The 10542-nt window shown below is 45.4% G+C and overlaps 1 protein-coding gene across 1 annotated transcript; it reads left to right on the forward strand.

The window, feature by feature from the left end:
- Positions 1 to 6868: 6868 nt before the first annotated feature.
- LOC121005585 (protein ZBED8-like) lies at positions 6869 to 9564 on the forward strand. Its single transcript, XM_040438363.1, has 3 exons — positions 6869 to 7908; positions 7955 to 8489; positions 9349 to 9564. The coding sequence occupies exons 1-3, from the start codon at positions 6869 to 6871 to the stop codon at positions 9562 to 9564; spliced, it is 1791 nt and encodes a 596-aa protein (XP_040294297.1).
- Positions 9565 to 10542: the final 978 nt, after the last annotated feature.

Genomic DNA, 10542 nt, shown 5'->3' on the forward strand with positions numbered 1-10542 from the left:
GTTAATGGGACAGTCAAACTCCCGGTGAGGAGGTAGCTCCTGAACACCGCTCTCGGAAAACACGTCCGAGAAATCAGAGAGAAATGATGGCACAGTTTTAGTAGACACCTCTGCAAAAGTCGCTGTGAGACAATTCTCTCTACAAAAGTCACTCCACTCATTTATTTGCCTTCCTTGCCAATCAATAGTGGGGTTATGTCTAGTGAGCCAGGGTAACCCCAAAACTAGAGGAGAAGGCAATCCGTTAAGGACAAAACAAGATATATCCTCCACATGAGTGTCACCTACAGCTAGCCGGATATTGTGAACAATGCCCTTCAGAGATCTCTGTGAGAGTGGAGCAGAGTCAATAGCAAAAACAGGTATATCCTTTTCTAATGTGCAAACCTGAAAACCATGCATGGCTACAAATTGAGTGTCAATAAGATTGACGGCCGCTCCACTATCGACAAAAATCTCACAAGAAATGACTTTGCTCTCTAGCGCCACCCTGGCAGACAGGAGAAAACGGGAACTGCAGGTCAGAGGAAAAGCATCAATTCCTACATCAACTTTGCCCAAAGTAGCAGATGAAGCAGAATTTGATGATTTACCTTTTGAGGTTTTTCTCTTATTATCGCTCTTAGTACAGTTCAAGAATCTCCTAGACGGACAAACATTGCCAAATGACCTATGCCCCCACAACAAAAACACACCATACTCTGAGGACTAAATCCTCTTTTATCAGGGGCAAGTCGACCTAGCTGCATGGGCTCCTCCTCAGAGGGGAGCGAGACAGGATGAGGCCCCTGCACACTGAATGAGTCCGCACCACTGCCCCTAGACTGACAATGGCTGGACAGAGAGGTCTCGTTTCTTTCTCTTAGACGCCTGTCAAGGCGTACCGCCAATGACATGGCAGACTCTAAGGACGTTGGTCTCTCATGGAAAGCAAACGCATCTTTCAATCTCTCTGAGAGACCATGACAGAACTGACTCCGGAGTGCAGCATCATTCCAACCCGAATCAGCTGCCCATCTCCGAAATTCAGAACAATAAAGCTCCGCAGACAGTTTGTTCTGGCATAAAACACGTAAGTTAGATTCGGCCAGAGCAACACGATCCGGTCATCATAAATCTGCCCCAGGGCCACAAAAAATCTTTCCACGGATCGAAGGGAGGGATCCCCTGATGGCAGCGAAAAAGCCCAAGTCTGAGCATTACCCCTGAGCAGGGAGATGACAATCCTCACCCTCTGCTCCTGATTACCAGAGGAGTGGGGACACAAGCAAAAATGGAGTTTGCATGCCTCTCTGAAGCGAACAAAATTCTCACTGCCCCCGGAGAACGTTTCCGGAAGTGAGACCTTTGGCTCGCAACAGACTCCATGAGCCGGAGCAGAGCCCAATGCTTGAAGCTGAGTCATAGATTGACGGAGATCCGCTACTTCCAAAGAAAGACCCTGCATGCGGTCAACCAGGCCAGAAAGCGGATCCATGTCAAAAAAGGACGGTTTTGGTGGATTATAATGTCACGGCTGTATGTGAGCAACAATAGTATACACAGTAAAAGAGCTACTGACCGGACCCAAACTAGGGAGGATAAAGGGTGACCCCTGTCCGACCCTCAAAGCTCTCCCTATGCTGCTAAAACACATGCCCGGATCCAAATGGCGGAACGAGGCATGCCCACGTGCCTAAGACTGATGACCACTGTAACCCCTACACTAGTGGAAGGGGCACGGCCACTGGTGCCCTACTCAGTATATGGAGGGAACCGTGGCCACCTCAGATCCAGTCAGAAAATAATCAGGTACACAACAATGTCTGTACACTTAGCTGAAGGTGTTGCAGCCGCAGAGAAGACGGATCCAAGGACAGCTGGCAATATCCGGAGTGCTTGCTGCAGCAGAACACAGGTCCAGTGAACTGATAGCTACAAGTGAAGATACTAAAGCAAGAGCTACAACTGAAATGAGAACTATAATCCACGCCCTACAATAGGAGGAGGGGTGATATAAAGAGAGGGAAATCAAACGCATGAGGAACAGCTGGGAGGAAGGAAACCAAAAGTAAACAGAGCAGTGAGAACTCCTCCCAGCTCTAGTAGTGACATCATCACAGGGGTGGAGAAACAGAGCTGTGAGAACGTCCCAAAGCTCTGGTAGTGACAGTTTCAGATGCAGTGGCTACGTGGCCTGTGATAGTATCACCACAGGCGAGACTTTTTTCATCAGTAATCTTAAACGCAGCTTCAGCATCAGAGATTTTATCTCGTGTAGGACTTTCGGCGTTATATATAAAATAACATGTATCTGCCAAAAGGAGTATATAGGAAAAACGAAACGGGAACTCCGCAGGCGTGTAGGAGAACATCTCCTGGACATAGAGAAGCGACGTGACACGGCTGTGGCTCGTCATGTATGTGAATTTCATCAAGGAGATTCGAGGGTTATTAAAGTCATGGGCATTGAAGCAGTAAACCCCCCTAAACGTGGGGGAGACTGGGATAAGATCATACTACAGCACGAGGCACCCTGGATCTTCCTTTTACGGACAGTTACACCGACAGGTCTCAATGAGCAACTGAACTACAGTTGTTTCTTGTGAACTAGTGGTTGCCCCTGGATACTACCATCATGAATACAATCTGTATGAGTAGGTTCATTAGCCCCTCTATGCCCTAGTCTCTAACCCGTGACATATAGTTTTGGGGTGATACCCCTTTCTCTCTAGTATTAGCGAGCGTCTTTACATTAATGAGTTAAATATCTCATTATTGTTTTTTGACAATTCTGCGCTGCCATTCTTTATGATTTGTTTATTTATTTATCATTTTGTGCCACAAACAAATGGTTTTATTGATGGAAGTCCTCCATAATATCCACTTGTTAATGCCACAGGCCGCTTTCTGCTGTTTGACCATTGTCCAGAAGTCTATTTTTGTCTTGTATATGACAAATAGCCTATAATACCTTTTATAATATTGGGTTCGATTGTGGGCCGGAGCACTCCGGTGGTGTTTTGAGGTCCGACCATCTTACCACCAAGGAGTGCATAGGAGCAAGAGGTATAATGTATTGCTTCTACTGCCGCTGTGATTACGGCCGGCTAGCGCGATCTCGCGAGATTGAATCGAGATCGCGCATGCGCAAGAGTGCTATGCTTCCTCAAGCACTTCCTTGCGCTCCATGCCTCGCTCTCGTTTTGTTATGAGCGCACGCGCGGCGCCGACGTGTGGGCGCGCGGGTGCACTCATTGGTCACTGATATCGTGGGTGGCGACAGCGGGAACCAGGTACCTATTTAAATGTGGTGGGAGCGCTAGTGTAGTTGGCGTCCCATGTGCAGGTATATCCATCCATATACTGCACCACTCATTACCTCTTAACCTGGAGATTGTCCCTGGAGGATTCCACCATCTTGGTATACCTCTTTGCTGGCTGACTCATCGTGTCTAGCTCATGGTCTGGGATTAATCATTCATTTTAAGATTGATCCCTAATATTTCTCTCCATCTCCCCTGATGAACTGCTTTTTTGTCCTGGCAGTGAAACATGCGTGTAGGGAGTGTTTTGTGGATCTTTAGGGACATCTAGCATTTTAGATCTGAGGGACAGGTTCCGGACGGGGTCGTCCTTGTCAGGACGAGTGCCCTGTGGTCAGGCTGCTACTCACAATTTAGTATCAGGGTCATACGGCTAGTTAGCCATAGGGCTGGAACAGGGACCCTGCACAGCTGTGTATCACTGCCGGATTATTTTGGTCAACATTTTGGCCTATTGGAACATCATCTGCGGATAGGCATCCAACGAATACAGCTGGTGGTGAATGATCTGGTGTCCGTCCCATGGTACTGGTAGGACCTGCTGGTTACTAGTGCAGCCGTGCACTTTATATATATTATTTTTGTATCTTGTTCATTGGGATAACTACCATAGCGTAAATTGGGGGTCCATTACCCTCTATCCCAATGTTTGTCTTTGCACACTTTATTTAGGACTGTTTCATATTTTATCAGCATTATTATTAAATGTTATGTTTTAGAATTACCCCTCTCTGAATAATGTTTTGACTCTTGGTAATCTAGAGCGCAGACATGCATCAGTTCTGACCTCTCACTTAGTAATCTACTTTCAATTGATAAGAATATGGCTTAAATAAGTGTTTATGACCTTTTAGTAATTTAGAGATAAGGGTTATTAAATGATTAGCACAAAGTGAAAGTACCATTCACACATCTAGAAAAACAGTTAACCCTTTGTGACAGATCAGCTCAATATTTTAATAAATACTGATTGGAAAAAAGATTTTTAGCCCAAAGTGAGTAAAATGCAAACATAAAAAAATTTCCCTGAAGGTGTACGTAGCCTTTACAACTAAGGAATGTGAAGGGGCTTATTCTGTGAATCAAACTTCAACCTTTATTCCCAAACATTCAAGCACAGTATCACAGAGGAGACTATGTAAGCACTAAAGATTTCTTAATTGAAGAACACTGAAGAGCATGCTAAACTGCCTTCAACTTGTCTCTTGAAGCCAAGAAATATACGGGGAAGTTACAGTATAATGTAACAACAACTCAGGAATCCATAAAGCTTATCCTGTCACGTTTCCTTGGTGTAAGTACTTAGCACCATCAATATTCACAACCTTCGTTATGAGTCTTTCCTCTCTACTGCATCATTGGAGCTGCAGTAGATGTTACCTGTCTCCTACCTCAACCTGTGAATCTCTGGTTTCAAAATTGACTATTGAGTCATGCAGTAAGAATTTACTCCACAGGCTATGTTTTGTAACAAAGCGTCTCCAGTGGCATGAGTGGTCGGCACTCAGATCTTAATTGTAATATGACCTCTGGAAACTGGAATAGATGTAACTAGTGAGCAGCTGAAGCAGTATATAAGGCTCAGATCCACAACCATGCGATTGGTACCATCTTGTTTCTTCACTGTTAGAATAGGGCTGTTACACTGAGAATTTGCCCATATCACAAACCCCTGCCTTTCCAAGTCACTGATGACTTTCCTAATATAAAGAACAACCTCCTCAGATATTCTGTAGTCGCTAAACAGGTGGTAACTTTTCGTCTGTCACGTTGACTTGCATCTGCATTAACCAGCACAATCTTTTTTTTTTTAAGTAACCCACTAATTGGGCATCATGCTTTTCAACAGTTTTTTTTCCAATGGATTGTCAACAATATTAACAGCATTTATGTCATTTTCATCATTTGCACTATTGGAAAGACAAATACTGGCAATAGGCATTTTGTGGCTTTCATAATCCTCCTCAAGAGGAACAAAGACAAAGAATTGTTTAACCCTTTTGTCCCGCCTTGGACAAATCCACAATTCCTTGTTATCCCAATATATCAGTTCCCAAAATAGAATTGAGTTGTGAATTGACCCAAAAACACATAGTAAACCCTTTTGCTTTAAACCCCTGATTACTGAATTCTCAGGTTCCAGGACAACTTTGTACTGCCTGGATACTGTTCTTAAGTCCTACCTAAGTGGTAGTGTTAGGCAGCCCAGGCAGTGACTGCAGGATGTGTCCTGTTCCTGATACTGCAGCTCCTTTATCAGTTATGTCTTCCAATGGCAGCCCCTCTATTCACTCTCTTATATAAGGTTGCTCATTCTTACCCAAGGAAGGATGGGCAAGGGAGGTTTGGGGAAGAGGATGACTGGTGAGGAAGAACCCCATCAGTCATCTGACCAAGCCAAGGGAAGCCCACTAAATCCTGAGTCTTTCCTCTCTCCTCTCTGCATCAACTTGACAGCCGCTTTTACCCCACAGATTCCCTATAGAACAGTGGTTCTTAACCTGGGTTCGATCGAACCCCAGGGGTTCGGTGAGTCAGTCTCGCGGGTTCGGCCGCCGGCCCTGGGGGGGCGCTTTGATAGGTGGCTGCCACAAGACAGGAAAATATTTATTTGCTGTTACTCAGACTCCTTTTGCGCCCGCTGCGGCTCATTATCAGAAGAGCCGAGCGAGCGCAATGATTTTGCTTCCGCCAGCCGCCGGATGTGAGCGGCATATTATGACATGACGTCATATCCGGCGGCTGCGCGGCGGCGGATCTAGTGACTGCACAGCATGGTGGCAGCGGCGGCATCCTGTCCCTCCTGCACACAGACACCGGCATCACTGAGCTAAGCTGACCTGTTGTACTACAGGTAAGAGTAAAGGGACTTGGAGGACCTATTGTGTATTGTGTTTAAGGGGTCAGCATTGTATTGGAGGGGCCAGCAGTGTATTGGGGGGGCTGGGAGGGTGGGGGTCAGCAGTGTATTGGGGTGGCAGGGATGGGGGTCAGCAGTGTATTGGGGTGGCTAGGAGGGGGGTCAGCAGTGAATTAGAGAGGCTGGGAAGGGGGTCATCATTGTATTAGGGGGGCTGGGATTGTTTTGGGAGGGGGTCAGCAGTGTATTGAGGGACTGGGGGGTCAGCAGTGTATTGGGGTGGCTGGGGGTCAGTAGTGTATTAGGAGGTTGGGAGGGGTGTCAGCAGTTTATTAGGGGGTGGGAGGGGATAAGCAGTGTATTAGGGGGGTGGAAGGGTGTTCAGCAGTGTATTGGGGGTGGTGGGGAGGGGGCAGCAGTGTATTAGATAGTGGAGAGGGGGGGGGCAGTAGTATATTAGGCGCAGTGACTTATGGGGCTGACATAGATTTTTTTTCCAGGGCTGCTTTGTATCCCCAGTCCGGCCCTGGAGGTCATGACACACACCCGACTCGCCCCGCTTGTCCATCATTGGCTGCAGGTGATCATCGCTTGGCCTATCCCTTCATACTAACTATGTCGAGCAAAAAAAGAAAGTGGTCGGACGAATATGTACAATATGGATTCACATGTATAACGTGATGGGAGTCAGCGTCCTAACTGTATGATTTGCAATGCCAAGTTGAGCAATTCTAGTCTAGCACCGGCAAAACTAAGAGAACACTTCCTTAAGCTGCATGGAGATGGAAAATACAAGAACACAACGCTCGCTGAATTCAAGGTGAGGAGAGCCAGATTCGATGAAAAGGCTAGTCTGCCTGTTCTCGGCTTTGTACCCATCAACAAACCGATCCTCATAGCATCGTACGAAGTTGCTTACCTGATCGCAAAGCAGGGCAAACCCCACACCATTGGTGAAACACTCATAAAACCAGCTGTGTTGAAGATGGCGAATATCATGCTGGGAAAAGCGGCTGAAGTTAAGTTATCCCAAATTCCTCTTTCAAATGACACCATCAGCGACAGAATAGAGGACATGAGCAAAGACATCTTGGCTCAAATAGTTGCAGATCTGATTTCAAGCCCGGCAAAATTCAGCCTTCAACTCGACGAGACCACAGACGTCTCCAATCTAAGCCAGCTTGCAGTATTCGTGCGCTATGTGAAAGACGACGTGATAAAGGAAGAGTTTTTATTTTATAAGCCTCTTACAACAACAACTAAGGCAGCCGATGTGAAGAAACTTGTGGATGACTTTTTCAAAGACAACAATCTTTCGTGGGATATGGTTTCTGCAGTTTGTTCGGATGGAGCTCCAGCCATGCTGGGAAGAAAGTCTGGTTTTGGTGCGCTAGTGAAAGCCGATGCACCACACATCATTGTTACGCATTGTATTCTGCATAGGCATGCATTGGCAACAAAAACCTTGCCTCCAAAACTGGCAGAAGTATTAAAAATTGTAGTGGAATGTGTGAACTATGTGCGAAATAGTGCTCTGAGGCACCGCATCTTCAGGGAGCTGTGTAAAGAAATGGGATCTGAATTTGAGGTACTTCTGTACCATTCCAACGTTCGGTGGTTATCCCGGGGACAGGTGTTGAATCGTGTTTTTGCCGTGCGTGTGGAATTAGCCCTGTTTTTGCAAGAGCACCAACATTGTCATGCAGATTGCTTCAAAGATTCTGAGTTCATTCTCAATTTAGCGTACATGACTGATATCTTTGCAGCTCTAAATCATCTCAATCAACAGATGCAGGGCGGTGGAGTCAACATCATCGAAGCGGAAGAAACGACGAATAGAGAACGATAACTTTGCAAACTTTCCCCTGCTAGACGACTGTGTAAGTAAGATCGAAGATGTATCTGGAATCGGAGACATTTCTGTACCCACGGAACTGAAGCAAGAAATTGCCACGCACTTAGATGAGCTTGCAACGTCTCTTGATGGATACTTCCCTACAAGAGAGTCATATCCAGCATGGGTGAGACAGCCGTTCACATTTAGTGTTGAGACAACAGATGTCAATGATGAATACCTCGATGAAATCATTGAACTTCAGCAGAGCCAGGTTCAACAGCAACTCTTCAGAACAACAACGCTCTCAACGTTTTGGTGTCAACAAATGGTAACGTACCCTGTTATTGCTAAGAAAGCTCTGGAGTTTTTCATACTGTTTGTTACAACATATCTTTGCGAGCAATCCTTTTCAAGGATGCTGGACATAAAAACGAAGAAAAGGAACAGACTTTGTTGCGAAAATGACATGAGAGTGGCACTTGCCAAGGTAAAGCCGCGCATTTCTGACCTGGTCTCTGAAAGACAACAGCAGAAGTCACACTGATTTGCAGTAAATATTCATTATTATGTTTTTATTTTTGTGTGAAAATCATGTTTTAATGGTTTTGTTCTTTGTTCTTAATGGTTTTGTTCTTTAATGGTTTTATTCACTTATGTATAAATATATACCTATGTTTTGAATTTGAAAAAATCATATTTAATTTTTCCAATTAAGAAGGGTTCGGTGAATGCGCATATGAAACTGGTGGGGTTCAGTACCTCCAACAAGGTTAAGAACCACTGCTATAGAGCCTTAGACCTTCCTGAAGAATAGCATAAGGTCCAAAATCCAGAGGTGCAGAAGGAGTAGTGAACACAGGATTAACGCCTCAAGGACCATTGTGCTGCTGGTTCTGTCTAGGAGCATTACAATTTTGTTGTCTCTCTGTTGGCTGCATTCCTGACTGATTTCTAGCTCTTAGTTTCTGCAAAATCCGGGACCAACTGTTTTCCTGCATCTGATCGTTTTGTTCTCTAACCCGTTGCTAAGTTGTCAGCAACTGCAACAACAACAACTAGTGCTGCACAAGCAAACCCCCTTAGAAGTTCAGTCTGGGACTCAGTTCTTAGTATTCCTTCTACTACCTCTTCTATGTACTGTGCTTATTCTAAAGCTATATCTAAACCGACCTTCTTGTGGGAACTGTTCCATCATATTTTCCCTGTCTTTCTGGGTCCATTAAGAATATTCCTTATAACATACCATACACCATGACAGTTTCTATTTATCTGTAGCTTTCCTAGAATCATCTTTCTTTCCTATCTTAAAATTATCTAAGAGCTTGGGAGTAATCTTTCAATTACAGTTGAACCCTGTCAGTTACAAGTTACGACGTCTTCCCTCTTTGCTACGCATCTCTATTTCTTTCGATGTTTCCCTCCTCAAACCTGTTGTGTTCAATCATTACTCCGGATGCTTGGTTCCTGCACTTACTCCTGTTGGCACAGAGAATGAGTATGAAGTCAAGGATATTCTGGATATGAAGAGAGTCAGAGGTCAAGCCTTCTTCCTGTTGAATTAGAAAGATTATAGCCTAGAGGAAAAATCTTGAGAGCCAGATGCAAACATTAATGGTCATATTCTTCTAAAGAGATGTTTGCACCAATCTGGACAAAAGACAAGGTGTAAGGGTGCTGCTGTTCTCCTTACCTGCCCATCTGTGTCCCAACGGAATGAACCTGCCTCTCTTTCTCCCGTTCTTCCTGGCGGGTACAGCCTGGAGAGTAGCTATAGGGGATGCAGAGGTAGCAGTCGCTAGCGGGCCCAGGAGCCTGAGGGGACCAAAAGATCCTTGCAGAAGACACTGCTATTATAGAAGTGCATGCTGGTCAAGTTTACACCTCTGGCTGGAGGGAAGGTGTTAGGTCAAGAATTTAGCATGTGGGGGTTGCAATTTCAATATTTGCCTCGAGCAGCACAAAGACAATGTGTGTCCTGTCCCTGGCCACAAAGAACAGAGTAAAGCGGGCCCTAAGCTGAACTCTTGCACCAGGGCCCATAAGCCTTTAGGTATACCCCTAGGTCTGGCCACTGGGGTTATTCTGTCACTCCATGCAGGCAGTGACCTGTCTTGCTAGGAAATCCTTTCATCCTCCTCTGCCCATAGAGTGCGTGCACTCTGCCTCTGGCTCTTAAAATGCCAGCACACATACACTATAATTTGCACCAGCCAATTGCTAGACATCCTGGGATACTTAATGCACCTCCCCCTGTGGGAAGGTGCCTAAGCAACAGGTTCCTAGATTGCTAGTATCTTGCTAGAGCTTATTGTATTAGTTGTCTGTCCGTTTACTGACTTCTGCTTGTTTTCTTGGATTTTGACCCTCTGCTGCATGACCTGACCTCTGCCTGATCTCCATATTGACCTAAGGACACAGATACAGTTGAGGACTGACAGGGAACTGCCGTTGGGAATATCACAGTGGAGGTCTCTTTAACCATCAGGACTGTGTATCAGTGCATGACAACACAAGCTCTGGAGAGATGTTGTATGAGTCAT

This window comes from Bufo bufo, chromosome 6 (genome assembly GCF_905171765.1).
Source record: "Bufo bufo chromosome 6, aBufBuf1.1, whole genome shotgun sequence".
In the NCBI taxonomy this organism is placed as follows: domain Eukaryota; kingdom Metazoa; phylum Chordata; class Amphibia; order Anura; family Bufonidae; genus Bufo; species Bufo bufo.